The sequence below is a fragment of the Centropristis striata genome, chromosome 4 (genome assembly GCF_030273125.1).
Source record: "Centropristis striata isolate RG_2023a ecotype Rhode Island chromosome 4, C.striata_1.0, whole genome shotgun sequence".
NCBI classification, from domain to species: Eukaryota; Metazoa; Chordata; class Actinopteri; order Perciformes; family Serranidae; genus Centropristis; species Centropristis striata.
The window spans coordinates 30,189,185-30,204,601 of record NC_081520.1 but is presented as its reverse complement, the minus strand read 5'-3'; the positions used below and the strand labels follow the sequence as shown (position 1 = coordinate 30,204,601).

The window sequence follows — 15,417 nt, the reverse complement described above, 5'->3', positions numbered from 1 at the left end:
TTGTAACAAATCTGTTGAATTTGTAACCAATTTCCTAATTCTCTCTTGTAAGTTCTTTATACACAAACACAGATTTCTAAAAGCTAAGCCAAAGGTGTTTCTACTTGAATTCAACTACCTCCTTAAGTCTCTGTGAATTGTAAAAGACAAAAAATGAACTATTTCTTCAATATTATGACAGCCTGGTGAATGTATAACCTTAATTTCTAATAACTATATGATTTTTAAAAATCATTATCAGTGAATGCACAGACTTTATGTACTTCATATTCTCTGCGTGACCAATGTATGTACCTCTTTTTTTTTTTTTATTATTATTTTTATTTATTTTATTTCCTACGACTATTTTTCCTGATTAGTTCTTTGTTTTGTGACGTTTGTTTCTTGTAATCCCTTTTTGTCTGACCTCATGATTGTAATGTTCCTTAATTGTCAACAAATACAAAAAAAACATGTTACACTACATTTACTAATTACATGACAACATATTGTTGTTGTTTTTTAATCTTCTCTTTATTGTTTTTTTTCTTTTGTTCACATACAAAAATAAAGAAGGTACATGTTCATTTATGCTTGAAATCAACACGAAAGAACAGAATGGTAGTAGAAAAATAAAAGCAATACATTTTTTTTTTTTAAAAACAAACAAAAAAAACCTCGGTGGAGTCAAATCAAATATACAAACAATAATAAGGTTTACAAATAAAAGAGATAGATTAAAATAGTAAAAATATAACTTGGAGGATGTCAAGTTTTCTAAAATTTACAGTTGTTAATTTTTCATGGGATTATATTTAGTATAATAGTCCATAAATGGCTGCCATATTGTGTAAAAGGTATTTATCTTACCTCTCAGGGTGAATTTATTTTGAACTTTGGTATCAGCCTATATACAGGACATTCACAGATTGCAGGGACGAATGTTTATCTTGTCTTCATTATAAAAAAGTAACTGAACTGTTTAAAAGGACTGTGGTCCAAGTCTGACTGCAAACAACCCTCACAACATATAGCCTGCACAAAATTAATGCAACATGCAGTCATGGAAAAATGATTAGACCACCCTTATTTTATCCATTGCATTTGTTCATTGTAATGCCTGGTACAACTAAAGGTATATTTGTTTGGACAAATATAATGATGACAACAAAAACAGCTCATGAGAGTTTAATTTCAGAGCCGATATCTAGACATTTTCCATGGTTTTCTTGATATTCTAGATTTCTAGATATCAGCTCTTAAATTAAACTCTTATAAGCTATTTTTGTTGTTACCATTATATTTGACCAAACAAATGTACCTTTAGTTGTACCAGGCATTAAATTAATTGAAGAAAACAATGGTCTAATATTTTTGTGCAGGCTATATGTTGTGAGGGTTGTTTGCGGTCAGACTTGGACAAAACAGTCCTTTTAAACAGTTCAGTTACTTTTTTATTATGAAGACAAACAAAATAATATATATAAAAACAAAATAAACAACAAAAAACAGTATCAAAGATATTTTTTGTTACAATGAGTGCATCTCTAGTATCCAATGAACAGAGCAGTTTTGATTTCAGTGTAAGAAATTTTGTGCAATACAGCCCATAGTTCATAAAATTTAATTCATCTGAATTCAAAGAAAACCTGTAACAGGGAGCAAAAAGATGACTTAAGACAATGTAATGTATTTCAAGAAGCAGCTGTATTTGACTATAAAGGCCTTTCTAATCCAGTGTCTCTAAGATGTTTTCTTAATATTTCAGTGTAAAAAGCCAAGATCATTAGAAAAAAGAAACAGTAAACCCAAAACAATCATTGGGGGAAAAAGGAAAACAAAATCCCCATTCACCAAATATATATATATATATATATATATATATATATATGTCTCCCATTGCTAGGATCTGAAAGTCCACTTGACAGAGAGACACTGCAGTAGTCAGGGAGTTGGGGGTCTCTGATCCATCCTCGATTATTGTTGTTTTTCCAACCTCTAACTACCATTAGAGGCAATAACCTAATAGCAGGTGTCTGAGCAAAACTATCCGTAACAGTGTTTGAGGTTAAACAATTGTTTGTCAACTGAGAAGGAGGAGAAGACACAAGTAGCAGGATGTCTGCAGAAAAGAGGGTTAGGATGAGTGTACATGATGACGAATTCTCCTGCAGAATGTTGATTGACAAACAGACAGGTCAGTGGTGGAACAGTAATTAAAAGTATTCCAAGGAGCTTTTTACAGGTTATTAAACAGTCTCAGTTTTAAAAAGTCAACCTTGGTCGGTCATTTGGCAGATGGAGAGAACTGCAGGATTTGGAAGGATTTAAAACTGATCCTGAATTAGCCCTCTTCTTCCTTCACAGACATGTCTAATTTTCGATAGAATATATAATGCTAAAATATATTTTCTCCAATGTGCCATATCTGTAAAATGCAAAGTACTCTCAGGAAAACAAACAACACAATACTATATATTAATAATAAATGCCAAATAGCAGAAATTAATGTATAGAATGTATGTTTATGTCTTATTTTTATATTCTTATTCTTATTCTGTTCTTATATCTCTGTGTCTGTATCTTGAGCTGCTGTGACAACTAAATTTCCCCTCAGTGGGATAAATAAAGTTATATCTTATCTGATCTTATCTTATAATGCCAGACAAGATTTTACCTCAATATATAAATTTACATTGTTGGCTAAAACAAAGTTTACTTAGTTTCACCATTTTCATATTATAGTTATTAATCTTACACAACCACTAATAAATACATTTGCTAATCTCGATGCAAACAACCCTGACTTATTACCAAATGTATCAATCCATAGTCATAGCGTAGTACCTAAAGTACAGGTGCATCTCAATAAATTAGAATATGTAAAAGTCAATTTCCAGTAGTTCAATTTAAACAGCCCCAACCAAATATTGAGTCAGTCAAGAGTTTAATTTAAGAGCTGATATCTAGATATTTTCCATGGTTTTCTTGATAATGACCTAAATCATCATCAAGAAAACCATGGAAAATGTCTAGATATCAGCGCTTAAATTAAACTCTTATGAGCTATTTTTGTTGTTATCATTATATTAGTCCAAACAAATTTAAAAAAAAAATAAATTTAGTTGTACGAGACATTAAAATGAACAATACATTGGGGGGAGTCCATGCTCTTGGAGGTGGAGTTATTCCTGTTAGTGAGACACACACACACTTGCTTTTTTAGAATGAAAATGGAGGACATTCATACACAAAACAACTCGGCAGAATTTGTGCAGGAGTACTTTTTCCAAAAGCATCAAATAAGTTTATTGTGACTGTGACTGGGATTACTGGTACATACTGGCCCTGCTCTCACTGTCAGATAATAATGGATTTGGGGAATTAACTGAAAAGAACCCAACAAGGCTGGAGATTACTGCCGGTGAAATGACTAAATGTTCTTTAAGGTACTTTCCTGCAGTTATTCAGGTTTGTGGGGATCCCTTAGGAAAAAAAACACCAATTACATCAAATGAAATGTTCTTCAAACAGGCTCTCATTACCTGTTTAATTTCTAATCAAGTGATATCTCCAAGATCCTGATTGAAATACTTGTGTTTAGAAAAATCCCCTTAATCTTGATCATGACAGTGATTTTATATAATTTATGAGCTCATCAGGACACGCAGTGCTAACCCTAACCCTAACCCTCTAAAAAGATTTTTACAGAGCCAGAATTGATACTTTTAAACTATTTCTCCAGATGTGTTTTCTGTTATCATGATCTGACACATTTGGACACCATGGACTCTAAAACCCTCAACAAACTCTTTAAGGCAAGATGAACCAGCCCACCTGTTCTACTAAAACAGTGGAGGCTCATGCCACCAGCCCCAAATCATTCCACTGAACCTGCTGTGCATCTGTGTTCAGCACTGCAGCAGAATAAAAAAAAAAAAAATCAGTCCAACTGATGTGCATTCAAACAGCCACAGCTGGATGTGAATGTGGCTCCTTTCATTTCTCTGTTGTACTGTTACTGTAGTATTGCTGTAACATAAATGTCTTATAAGTTATTAAAAACAACATCCCAGGCATTTCCTCAAAACCACACTGTCTGTGCCTTATTTTCATCTTTAAATCAATAAGGTTAGGGTAGAATCGTTGATGTTTTTACCCTTTCTTTTTTCTATCTTTGCTTTACAGTTTGGTATATTCATTTATTGTATCTGTTTACGCTGCCATCTGGTGGTTACGTTGTGTAACTACAATCAGATCATGCATGCGCTGCCCGACTACATTACATTTCGCGTTCGTCAAGTTAGACCTAATTACATATAAGTAGTACATCCGGTTAAAAAAAAGATTAAAAATCTGGAGAGAACGTCTACGGAGGTCTGTTGTTCTCATTTAAAGTTGTATTGTTTTCAAGTTCGTTAGAAATAATAATTTAGCACTGCACTTAACATTTTAGGACCTGTGTGCTTTGTATAAAATGCACTGCTATCCTAACTTTGTGCTGCATGTTCTCAGCAGGTCTTGATTGAGAATGAGACCCAGTGTCTCAATGTGATTACCCGTATAAGTAAAGATTTAAAAAAAAAAAAAAATGCTAAAAACACAAAATAATATTTTTAGAAATCACGGGATGTCATTACGCAATATGACCACCAGATGGCAGGAAAAGCTCATGATTATAAACCTGAAAAGTCAAAGTAAGATAAAGTCAGATTCTTAATGTAATTAATAATGCAAATATTGTTAATATGATTTTTTTTTTAAGTTTACGGGTGTACAAAATCTATCTTCACATTCGTCGAAATAGGTGATAATATATCACATTTATTTATGTATTAACTTTTTAACATTCGTAATGATTGTCTCAATTACTTTAATGCATTGTGTAATTCTGAAATGGTTTCCAAGTACAATATAGGCAACCATAAATCAAATATGGTGTCCAAAAACAATGTTTGTTGGATATTTTTGTGCAGTATTCTCAAACGTAATTCGACGTATAACATGACGCAACTACGCATTGTTCGAGGTCGTCACGTGATTTGTTTTCCTTTTTTAAAACGTGTGGCTTCGTTGTGCATCTTGCCGCGATATTTCATCTTTGAGAAGTCGACACTAAGGAGTAGTAGCATCAGGAGCGTCAACAGCAGTTTGCTGACTTATGTATTTACAGACTTTACACCGCCTGAGTCTGGTTGTGTTAATCCGGGAGGAGAAGCGAACAACTCGGGTGGCAGTTTATCCGCCTCCAGCTGTCGAGCGTTCATTTTCTAAGAAGTTATCCCTGGTTAAATTAGCAAGCTTTTGTGACACGAAATAGGTCACACAGCTTCTTGTTGACAGCAGAGTCCGGTTTCTTTCCTCCTCCGCCGCCTCATCCAGCGGGTCCGCAACGGTTGACAATGGTTTTACTGAAAAACCTCCGTCCTCCCACCGAAGGAGTGCGGCATGAGCAAGCCGAGACCACAGCGGTGATGGACGGCCAGAAGCTCGGCTGCGGCACGCTGTACGTCGCTGAAACGTAAGTGATGCACGTGGCGCTTGTTTTCTCCTTTAAATCACTGGTTTACTTGTGAGGTCAGTGTTCAGTCTGATGTGTTATCAGAGTTTTATACAAGCATGGTGTTAAAGGACACTAATATACAGGACAGAAAGTGTAATAACAGGTTCATGCTACATAACACCGCCACTCCTCGTGCTAACCACTTCCGGAGTAATCACTTTCAAAATAATACCAATGCCAATTTGTTTTTGTTGTTTTAATTGATATATTCGCCAAAACCAATCAGAAAAAAAGACTCAAAGCACAAATGCGTTTTTGTAACCCCTTCCAAACCAGTATCCTAATCTAAGCAAACTCTTAACCAATTTCTCCAACTTCTTGTTTCTGTTGTTTTTATTATTGCCATCAAGTTGAATGATTAAGATTTCACCCTGGTGCTCTGGGCAATTGAAACAGTCATTTTGTCTTTTTTAAAAACTTTTTTTAAAATATATTTGTAGCTAAAACGGGTCATCTATTTAATCTTTCTCGTGAGCGATCACTAAATTTGGTAATAGATAAATATCCATAGTTTCCAAAGCTACGAAAGCTGTTTATAAGAAAATGTGAAATTAAACCTTTGTGGGCTTGTAGCTTTGTCTCTTTCCCTATTTTTCCTGCAACTGTAAAATGGCATTCAGTGTGCATTATGGACCAAGAACTGTCAGCTCTATCTGTGCTTCTCTTCCGCAGGCGCCTGTCCTGGTTTGATGGGTCGGGGATGGGTTTCTCTCTGGAGTATCCCACGATCGGCCTGCATGCCATCTCCAGAGACGTCAGTGCTTACCCGCAGGAGCACCTGTACATCATGGTCAACGGCAAACTCACGGGTGAGAGTGAAACAAAAACATTTGTATTAAAAGATCAATTGGTGAGTCCAAAAAGTAACCACTTGCGTGGCTTTACCAGCAAGGTTCTCCACTCTGCTCCACTTTAAATATATGCCAAGTTTTTGATAAAGCTGCAGCATGTTGGGAATGTTCTCCTCACTTTGTGAAATACAGATACAAAATAATTATGATGATGAATGTATTTTACTCAACTAAAACACAGCTGGAAGACAAAACACTTTCTGTAATGCTCCTTGTGTGGTATCAAGGTGGGCAGAGGATTAAACAAAACCAAGTCACAGCCGGAACGTGGCACATTGGCTCATGTGTCCTCTGACCTTTGATGTAATGACCACAAAAAGATTCTAACAGTGTGCACCACCCTTATGTTTTCATCCTCCATCCTTGCAGGTGAGAATGAGGCAGAAATGGCAGAGAAAGCAGCTGATGATGAAGACGAGGACGACAGCAGCAGTGGCGGTGGTGATGATGATGAAGAAGGAGTGATCACAGAGATTCGGTTTGTGCCAAGCGACAAAGTGGCATGTGAGTGATCACACTGAGGATTGTGGTCCGACTGATGCATAGACTGATCTTGTTCCTTTACTGAAGCCACACATTGTTGGTTTTCATAGGATTTGATGACTGTTAGAAACAATATAAAATATTAAGAGCCTTATCATTTAACACATTTCTTTCAGCACTGTCTCTGATGTAGCATCTCATTTGTGTGTTTTATATACAGTGGAGCCCATGTTCTCAGCAATGTGTGAGTGCCAGGCGCTGCACCCTGACCCAGAGGACGACGACTCCGACAACGACTTTGAGGGAGAAGAGTACGACGTGGAGGAGGCTGGTGAGGAAAATCGCATGAAGATGCACACATACAACATGCAGGCAAACAGTGTTGTGATGTATAACTTAATGTGTTAGTTTTGCAATTAATGTTATTGTAATTATGACAACTCGTGTAGATTGAGTGGGATGGCATGAATTACTGTAAGCTATACAAGCGGGTGTTAATTGTTTACATAGAGGCAGCTGTGTCTGCATATGTACCGTCAGGTGCCCCCTGATTTCCATTTGCTTTTGTGTGCTTTGATTGTTGCAGAACTGTGTGAAAATTATTCAGAGCTGACTTCAGCAATGATTGCCTCCTCTGTCTCAAAAACGGATTTATCTGAACCTTTATTCCTGTTTACAATCATTTGTTTATTGGGTTAAGGCATTACGTAAATATATGTGCTGGTGCACCAGTGCAACAAAAGTAAAAGTAAGTCTGTAGCCCTGAGACTCAATGGGAGTTTTGTTCAACTTCTCTCCACCTCCTGTATTTCTCCCTTCCTTTTACATTTTGGACACAAGGGTTTTAATCTGACAGTATAATATATCATGCTGTGGACTCGATATAAAACATTGACTCTCCTTCTCCTTCTGTCTCAATTTGTCTCTCCCTGGATGTCGGGACTCTTTGGTTGCAGAAGCAGGTAAGACATCCAGCATTCATCACTACACATTTACACAACCTTTCTACTTTATGAGCAAACCCGAATGTAATCAACAGTTGTTTTTTTTCGCAATGAAAATCTGCAAAATTTCGCTGAATGTATTCATGCTTCTAATTTGCTAAACAATATTCAAAGCCCCTGCGGCCAATTCAGTCAACTAAAGATAAACAATGCATCTGTTATTTGAGTTTTGTGAGTTTTACTGGACGCAGGTGATTTTATCAAATCTGCCGCATATGAGATAAACATCTGTGATTGACCGGTTGATTTATCAATGAACACTTTAAAATGTATTCATTGTTGTGTACAACTACTTTTTGTATTAAATATTTATAATATATATATATATATATATAGTTTTAGTTCTCATAAATCCTATATAGAGACCAAGTACAGTTACTGTATTCTATATGAAGCATGTTGCTGCTGTTTTAACCATTGGCTCTCCTTCACTACCCAGAACACGGCCACGCTGACATCCCGACCTTCTACACGTGTGATGAGGGTCTGTCGGCACTCACACAAGAGGGCCAGGCCACTCTGGAGAGGCTGGAGGGGATGTTAGCCCAGTCAGTCGCTCAGCAGTACAACATGGCCGGGGTCCGAACTGAACAAAGCAACGCTGAATTTGAAGGTTTGAGTCAAACACATACAGCATCACTCTGATTGTAGATACTGATTTATTTATTTTTGTAATAATAAATAATGAAAAAGAAACAAGAATTGACACCACTATTATAATGGATACAAATAGATATAGTTCCTGTTCCCAAATCAAACCCTTACCTTTTGAATGGTGGAAGATATGTCATACAACCATCCCTCAAAGGAAGTAGGTCACCAGTTCATGAGAATCAGTTTTTTTTGTTACACCTGATGTAAAGAACTGTTACAGAGGCCTAGAATGCAGGGTGGCCTAGCTCTTCCAAATCTTTGTTATTATTGGGCCTCAAATGTTCAAAAAAATCATGTATTGGCTCCACACTCCTGATACAGACCGGTGCCATTTCGAAGCTGCTTCTTGCATTTCAACGTCTCTTAGAGCCCTGGTCACCTCCAGCCTTCCCATCTCTATTTCTCAATACACCAAAAATCCAGTGGTCATAAATACCCTCAAAATATGGTTTCAACTTAGACGTAACTTTGGGTTTAATAATCTTCTCCATCTAAGTTCCATACACAATAATCACCTTTTCCTCCCAGCTAGATCAGACTCCGAATTTACTCTCTGGCAAAGACAAGGCATTTATAAATTTAAAGATATGTATATAAACAATATTTTTGCTAGCTTTGATAACTTATCACATAAATTTGGCCTTCCTCGGTCGAGCCTGTTTCGATATTTCCAAGTCCGCCACTTTCTTCAGCATCATGACCCCAACTTTCCATACATATCATCACCTTCTGGTTTAGATGCTTTGCTTTCATACAAAAAACAAAAAACGATGTGAGCATTGGTCCAAAGTTTTCTTTTGTGAATGTTGTATTTTTGTACATGTCCTGTACTATCAGCGCTCAATAAAAATAAATGTCAAAAAAAAAAAAAACCTGATGTAAGTTCAGAGTAGCAAAGGAGAACAAGAACTCGATCACGCCCGATAGTTTAGTTATGTACATGAGAATTCCAGTCAGAAATCTTTGTTTGCTGTTGTTGGCAGATGGTATGGAGGTGGATGCAGCAGCGTTGGAGGCCGGTCAGTTTGAGGACGCAGACGTTGAGCACTGGTAATGATAACAGTGAAACTAAACATGAAATAACATATATGATAAGGAGCAAAAATCAAACATTTTGTCAATAGATTCAGATGATTAGAATACGAGAAGTCTGGTTCAATCATGTTTTATCTCACTTTCTGTAGAAGTCATATCAGCGGCCAATCAAAGCACCATCATGGGATTGAAAAAGAGGACAGCAGCACTTATTTGAGGCTTTCAGCTCTTACTCATACTCTCTTGTCAAATAAACTGTTTCCCATGTACTTTCACTGCTTTTGTAGCTTCCTATGTTTTCTCCTGTGTGCTGCATTGGAGGTCATAAGTTGCATTGTGTTCTTGGTTTTCTGCTCACCTTCATCTCGACTAATTTGTCCAAGTCATATGAATAAAGTAAAGCTGTATGCAGTGACTGTAGATTATTGAGGTGCAACCCCAAATGTGCACATCCTTTTGTTGACTGTAACAAAAAAGGAAAAAAAAAATCTCTTTTGTACCTAACGACCAATTTAATATCTGATTTTCCTGCAGAGGAGAGTAAATGTCTTTGTATTAAAATGTCAATAAATGCAGGTTTTTGTATGAAAAATGTATTTTTTTGCTTTATTTATTTTTAGATTTTGTCTTATTTAATCAGGTAAGTCCGGTTAAGATCAAAAAACCCATTTTACAAGGAAGACCTGGCCAACATGGCTGCTTGAAAAAGTACAGACATCAATAAGTACAAGAAAACAGAATAAACACATTAACATGATGAAAATATCAGTATGTCTACCTACACCGATGAATGCTGACTGATTCATTTACCACTTATGCAAGCTTTAAACTCAAAGGTAAACACTCCTCACACTCATTAGTCCAATCTATTTTATTTTTGTTAAAGAGTTTTGCACAGATTTTGTGTGGTTGCTCTTATAGTAGGTTTGACATTTTACAGCTACAGCACCTCAGTTAAGTCTGATACTGGGTTAGTGAATTTTTTTGTTTCAATACAAGCTTTAAAATCAGGCAGAACCTTTCTGTTCATTCCAGTAGCGGTAGTAGTATTCCAGAAAAATATTTCATATACCCCAATTCAAGTCAAATGCAGCATTCCAAAAATTACCAAGATGTCCTATTGTACCCAGTTGCATTTTCATTAAGAAAAAGTCAGGAAGACCAAAGTTAAATTCATTTTGAGGTTGATATGAATATCCAAACCAAATGTCTTTGCATTACTTACACTTAATGCACAGTTTAATCCATCTTTCCAGTTTTTACAGAGAATTGAAAGGCACCGGTTAAATCTGTGCAAACACTAACAGATCTGTGTACACTGTGTTGCTACAATGTGCTTGGCTCTGGAATGTCATTGAGTATAAACATGAATAGAGCCCGACCGATACTGGACTTTTGGGCCATTCCCAATACTGAAATTAAGAAGTAAAAGATTCTGATATTGACATATCGGCTGAAATTTTTGTTTCTTAGGATTGTTTTATGCATTATAATCTGTAAGAAAAAAAAAGTTGTTAAAGTGGTGCATATGGAATACATCTTTCCGATTACAGATATATCTGTGATAATATCTGCAGTAGATACCGGTGATATCTGTGTCCATATCAGCTGATAGAATCGTCCGACCGATATAATGGGCTCTAAACATGAGTTATATGCTGTAGATATACAATTTCTCTGTTAAGCACTTTGTAACTTCGTAAAGAAAACTGATACAAATAGTTATTGTTATACTCAGAACATACAATTCTAAACTTTACATTATAAATGTCACATTCTATTAATTAGTCAATGCATATTATTGCAACTGCAATACTTGTTTGCGCGACTTGACATTGACATTGACATGCTGTAATCTGCCAAAAAAATCATGCAAGTACAAAGCAAACCTTGTTGGTTCATTATTATCATTCATATTATAGCAACAGATGTTTCACATTTTCAGTGTGTTTGATCGGTTGTAGAGATGACATTGGCTCTGTAAAAGTGTTACAGTGTCTAAAAGGTTAAATCAGTTAAGCGTTAACTGAAAGGAACTCAAGCATTGCAGTAATTGTAATTAATGTTCAACCTACCACCTTGTAAAGTAAAAACGTGGTCAATCAGTTTCTGCAGTCCTGTTTATGAGATCGATTTTACAAAAACACTACATTTAGAGTCTTTAGTTTTGTTTTTAACTTCTAAGATGTGCTCTTGAGGTCTTGGAGTCTTAAAGTGCATATTAGTGCTGTTATTCTTTTTCTAACTTGTGGTGACTTTCAGTCCTATAAACATCTCGGTGTGTGCTCTGGGTTTAAAATGCCGACAGCTGGCGGTGCTCATGCACTCTTCTTGGTCTCCGTGGGGAGATGGAGAGACGGTGATCTGCTTAACAGCCGCGGGACAAGTTTATCAAACAGCAGCACTGAGCTCATCATACCTACAACAGCAAAAGGTAGAAGAGGAACAAGTACATTTTAATACTTAGAGAAGATTTGCTTTGCTTTAAGAAACTTTCTAGAAATTGGCATTAAGAACCTTGTAGCTTGAAACTATAGATCAATATAGTATTTACAGTCACTGCTACTACTAGGGATATACTGTACTTTTTGCTCCACTACATTTATTTGACAGCTTAGTTTGCAGATTCAGATTATTAATACCAAATATAATCAACAAATAAATTATGCACTGTCATAGACTAAACTACCAAGCAGTATTGATCATTTATAGGTACTTCTTTTCAACGCAAAACATGATCTTCTATTCTAAATTTAACCAAGTAGTGTTTCACTTCAGCCACATGTTGAAACCAGTTTCACAATATTAAATGGAATAGTCATATTTTTCAAAAATATCATACAAATAATTATGCATATGTTTTTGTATGAAACCTTGGTAGTTCATGAGTATTAATTAACATCACATTCAATCAGTACTTCCCAGCAGTATACATCTCCAGTTAATATGACTCGATAACTTGTTAATATGAAATTAATGTAAGGTTTACATATTAATTTTACGGAACATCAGTTTTATTCAGCTAGTTTTGCTAAAATCAAAAATGATAATTTTCAACTTATGTTACTCACTAGGGCAGGCTAGAAAAAAATACTCAGGACCTTTGTAAATTAATTAATTGGGAGTTTTTTGGGGTTTTTTTGACCTGTGGATATCTGATATCAGTGTGTATCTGTGGGTCTTACCCAACAGGGGGCTGAGCCAGTAGACCAGACAGTACTCCAGGAAGGAGTGTCCACTGCAGCGGAACTGTGTGGAGAAGGCTAACGCCGGGTTAAACACTGCTCCCGTCACACTGCCACCTGGACACACACACACAAATATGAATAAACTTTTAAGGACCAAAACTGCATCCACTCTTAATTCATTTTAAACATCTGTGAAATATTGAAGAGGACATGAGATTACATAATAATTCTACACAAGTTTTTGCTTACAGGAGTGTGTTCACATTGAAAATGTCACAGAAAAGTCAGTATGCGTGAAGAATTTGCTTTCATGTTCAAAACAGCAAATTACATTAATTGCATTCCATGCATGGGGGGGGGGTCTCTAAAATATTGACAGTTTGTTTGCAATGGATTTCTATTTTTTGGTTGTTTTTTTTCATCACTGTGGATAATGTGTAAAATTAATGGGCTAATGATGTATGATTCGTGCAAGCGCCCTTTGATAAAGATGCCAGCATGCATGCTGTTCCTGACATCACCACCGCGGCGTACTATAAATCACTGTCTGTCACTCTGTAAGTCATTCAAAGATGAGAAGAAAAACGTTTTTTTCTTTAAAACCTTAATGAGTCTTCTTCCGAAACTCTTTTGCTTTGTTTTGTGATAAATAAAACCAAGCAAAGTGAGCTCCTCCAGAGCCGATGGTATAGTCAAGTAAATTTTATTTTTATAGCCCAAAATCACAAATCACAGATTTGCCTCAAAGGGCTTTACAGACTGTACACAACACCCTCTGTCCGTAGATCCTCACATCGGCCAGGGAAAAACTCCTCAAAACCCCAAAAAACAGGGGAAAAAGAAGAAGAAACCTCAGGGAGAGACAGAGGAGGGATCCATCTCCCAGGACAGACAGATGTCCAATAAATGTCATTGTACAGGACAGTTCGCACACTGACTTTCCCTACTCTTTGGCAGCCACATAACCCTCAGGTCAAGTGATGTTAGGCTGTGTGTATGAATGCAAGAATGCATGGTTGCAAGCACATAGTTGGTCACAGGAATTGCTTATTTGTGCATGTTTTATCATCCTGGCCACAAAAAGACAAATGCCAGATTTTTGACAACAGTTAGAAGACCTATGATTGGCCAGTTAGGTAGATTTTTATGTAGAAATTCAGCTGAGGAAACTATTTGTGGTTGTAGCATACAATTAATCTTCCGATGGTGATGTCTGAGATGTATGATGGCTTTGAGATATATGCACAAACACTGTTATACAAGGTAAATGATGCCCATCTGATATGTGAATACTCTTCAGTTTCACTAACTGGGTGGTTGCCAGTGTATGGTGATTAAGTTTGTTCATTATGGTGTATGCAGCCAGCTTCATGTCATTATTCTGGGCATCAGTAGCTACAACATTTAGGGTGAAGGGTTGACCTCTGACCTCACATTATCATGTCAGTAACTAGGCTACAGTTGGACTGTGTTTACATATCCTTAATACAATTGTTGTATAAAACATAATTATTCACATGGCGATGACAGAAGAAACCTAACCCTGAAGAGTCAGCATTGTACCTGCATAGACGACTGATGCGATGACCGCAGCTACTGCGTGCACGCGGTATTTCTCCTCCACCGATCGCGTGTGCGTTATAGCAGACTGAACCGCAAAGGCGCACCCGAGCTCCACGGCAGCGGCCTCGAGGAGTGGCGCGTGAATGGGGCTGATGCACCGGTAATCGTGCAGCTTGTGCCGCATGTGCACTTCCGACAACCCGATACCCCAGATCACCGGCACCGCAGCGCGCGCGGCGGCTGCCGCAGCGAACTGGCACGCGATCCGTCGCAGGGCGCACCCCCCCGTAAGCTTAGCGTGGTATACGTGCTCGAGCGCACCAGAGGGGTTGCCGATGGCCCCGTTGAAGGTGAGCCCGTGGACTACGGCCGCGAGGTACGTCAAGGTGAGGGCGAGGCGAGGCTCGATCCCGCCCACCTCGGACAGCAGCTTCAGCTCGTGCGTGCAGCAGCACAACTGGAAGGTGGACACGAGCTCCATCGCGTATACCGCAAGCCCGGTATCCGCGAGGGCCCTGCTCAACAACCTGCGTATCGCGTCGCTGAGCGCCACGATCCCCACGAGCAGCGACAGAGACACCGCCACGTCTGCAGACATGTTCTCGGCTGGTGTGCGTTCTCAGTCGGGGAGTGTCTGATGCTTCAGCCGCTGGCAGACTCCACTGTGTGCATCCAGCTACTGATGCCTCCTCTCCAGACTCCAGTCTTTCTCGCTTCCTCTGACTGAAGGAAGCCTCGGCTATGCCGGGCTGCTGCTGCTGCTGTATCCCGGAGGATGCGGGGTCCAACCGGGAGCTTGAGCTTCAGTACCGATAGTTCACATGGTGCGGAAGTGAATGAATTCAGCAGCTTCCCCCCTCCCCCTCATCCTACTGTGGTTTTCATATGTGCAGAAAAACATTTGGGTGAGGACATTTGGGAGTAAAAACATGTAGAGGGAGTTAAGATGACAAAGAGGAGGAGACCTCTTTTGGACCCTGAAAATTTAGGATACTTTGACAGTCTATCAGGCTGTGACAGCAGGCAGTCAAACCCTGACATCATGTGTAATGACAATAAATACATGCACTCCTCAGACAAAGAAATACACATCATCG

The 15,417-nt window shown here is 37.9% G+C and overlaps 2 protein-coding genes across 2 annotated transcripts; one reads left to right on the top strand and one right to left on the bottom strand.

Moving 5' to 3' along the window:
• The first annotated feature begins 5,011 nt into the window (after positions 1 to 5,011).
• Positions 5,012 to 10,165, top strand: clns1a (chloride channel, nucleotide-sensitive, 1A). Its single transcript, XM_059331751.1, has 8 exons — positions 5,012 to 5,500; positions 6,215 to 6,351; positions 6,763 to 6,897; positions 7,097 to 7,207; positions 7,833 to 7,838; positions 8,320 to 8,493; positions 9,518 to 9,584; positions 9,719 to 10,165. Coding segments are annotated over exons 1-8 (750 nt in total). The 5' UTR covers positions 5,012 to 5,381; the 3' UTR covers positions 9,720 to 10,165.
• Positions 10,166 to 11,072: 907 nt separating this feature from the next.
• On the bottom strand, positions 11,073 to 15,110 carry aqp11 (aquaporin 11). The gene is made up of 3 exons (XM_059331750.1): positions 14,321 to 15,110; positions 12,755 to 12,871; positions 11,073 to 11,988 (listed from the first exon to the last, which is right to left on the bottom strand). Exons 1-3 carry the CDS (start codon positions 14,916 to 14,918, stop codon positions 11,888 to 11,890), a joined length of 816 nt encoding a protein of 271 aa, XP_059187733.1. The 5' UTR covers positions 14,919 to 15,110; the 3' UTR covers positions 11,073 to 11,887.
• Between the last annotated feature and the right edge of the window lie 307 nt (positions 15,111 to 15,417).

Bases quoted from the DNA above. Each gene is read 5' to 3' on its own strand.
- clns1a (XM_059331751.1), top strand. From the start codon at position 5,382: ATGGTTTTACTGAAAAACCTCCGTCCTCCCACCGAAGGAGTGCGGCAT. The intron at 5,501-6,214 runs GTAAGTGATGCA...TCTCTTCCGCAG, and splicing joins ACGCTGTACGTCGCTGAAAC to GCGCCTGTCCTGGTTTGATG. The intron at 6,352-6,762 runs GTGAGAGTGAAA...CCATCCTTGCAG, and splicing joins GGTCAACGGCAAACTCACGG to GTGAGAATGAGGCAGAAATG.
- aqp11 (XM_059331750.1), bottom strand. From the start codon at position 14,918: ATGTCTGCAGACGTGGCGGTGTCTCTGTCGCTGCTCGTGGGGATCGTG. The intron at 12,872-14,320 runs GTACAATGCTGA...GTGTGTGTCCAG, and splicing joins CGCATCAGTCGTCTATGCAG to GTGGCAGTGTGACGGGAGCA. The intron at 11,989-12,754 runs GTAAGACCCACA...TTGCTGTTGTAG, and splicing joins CTGGCTCAGCCCCCTGTTGG to GTATGATGAGCTCAGTGCTG.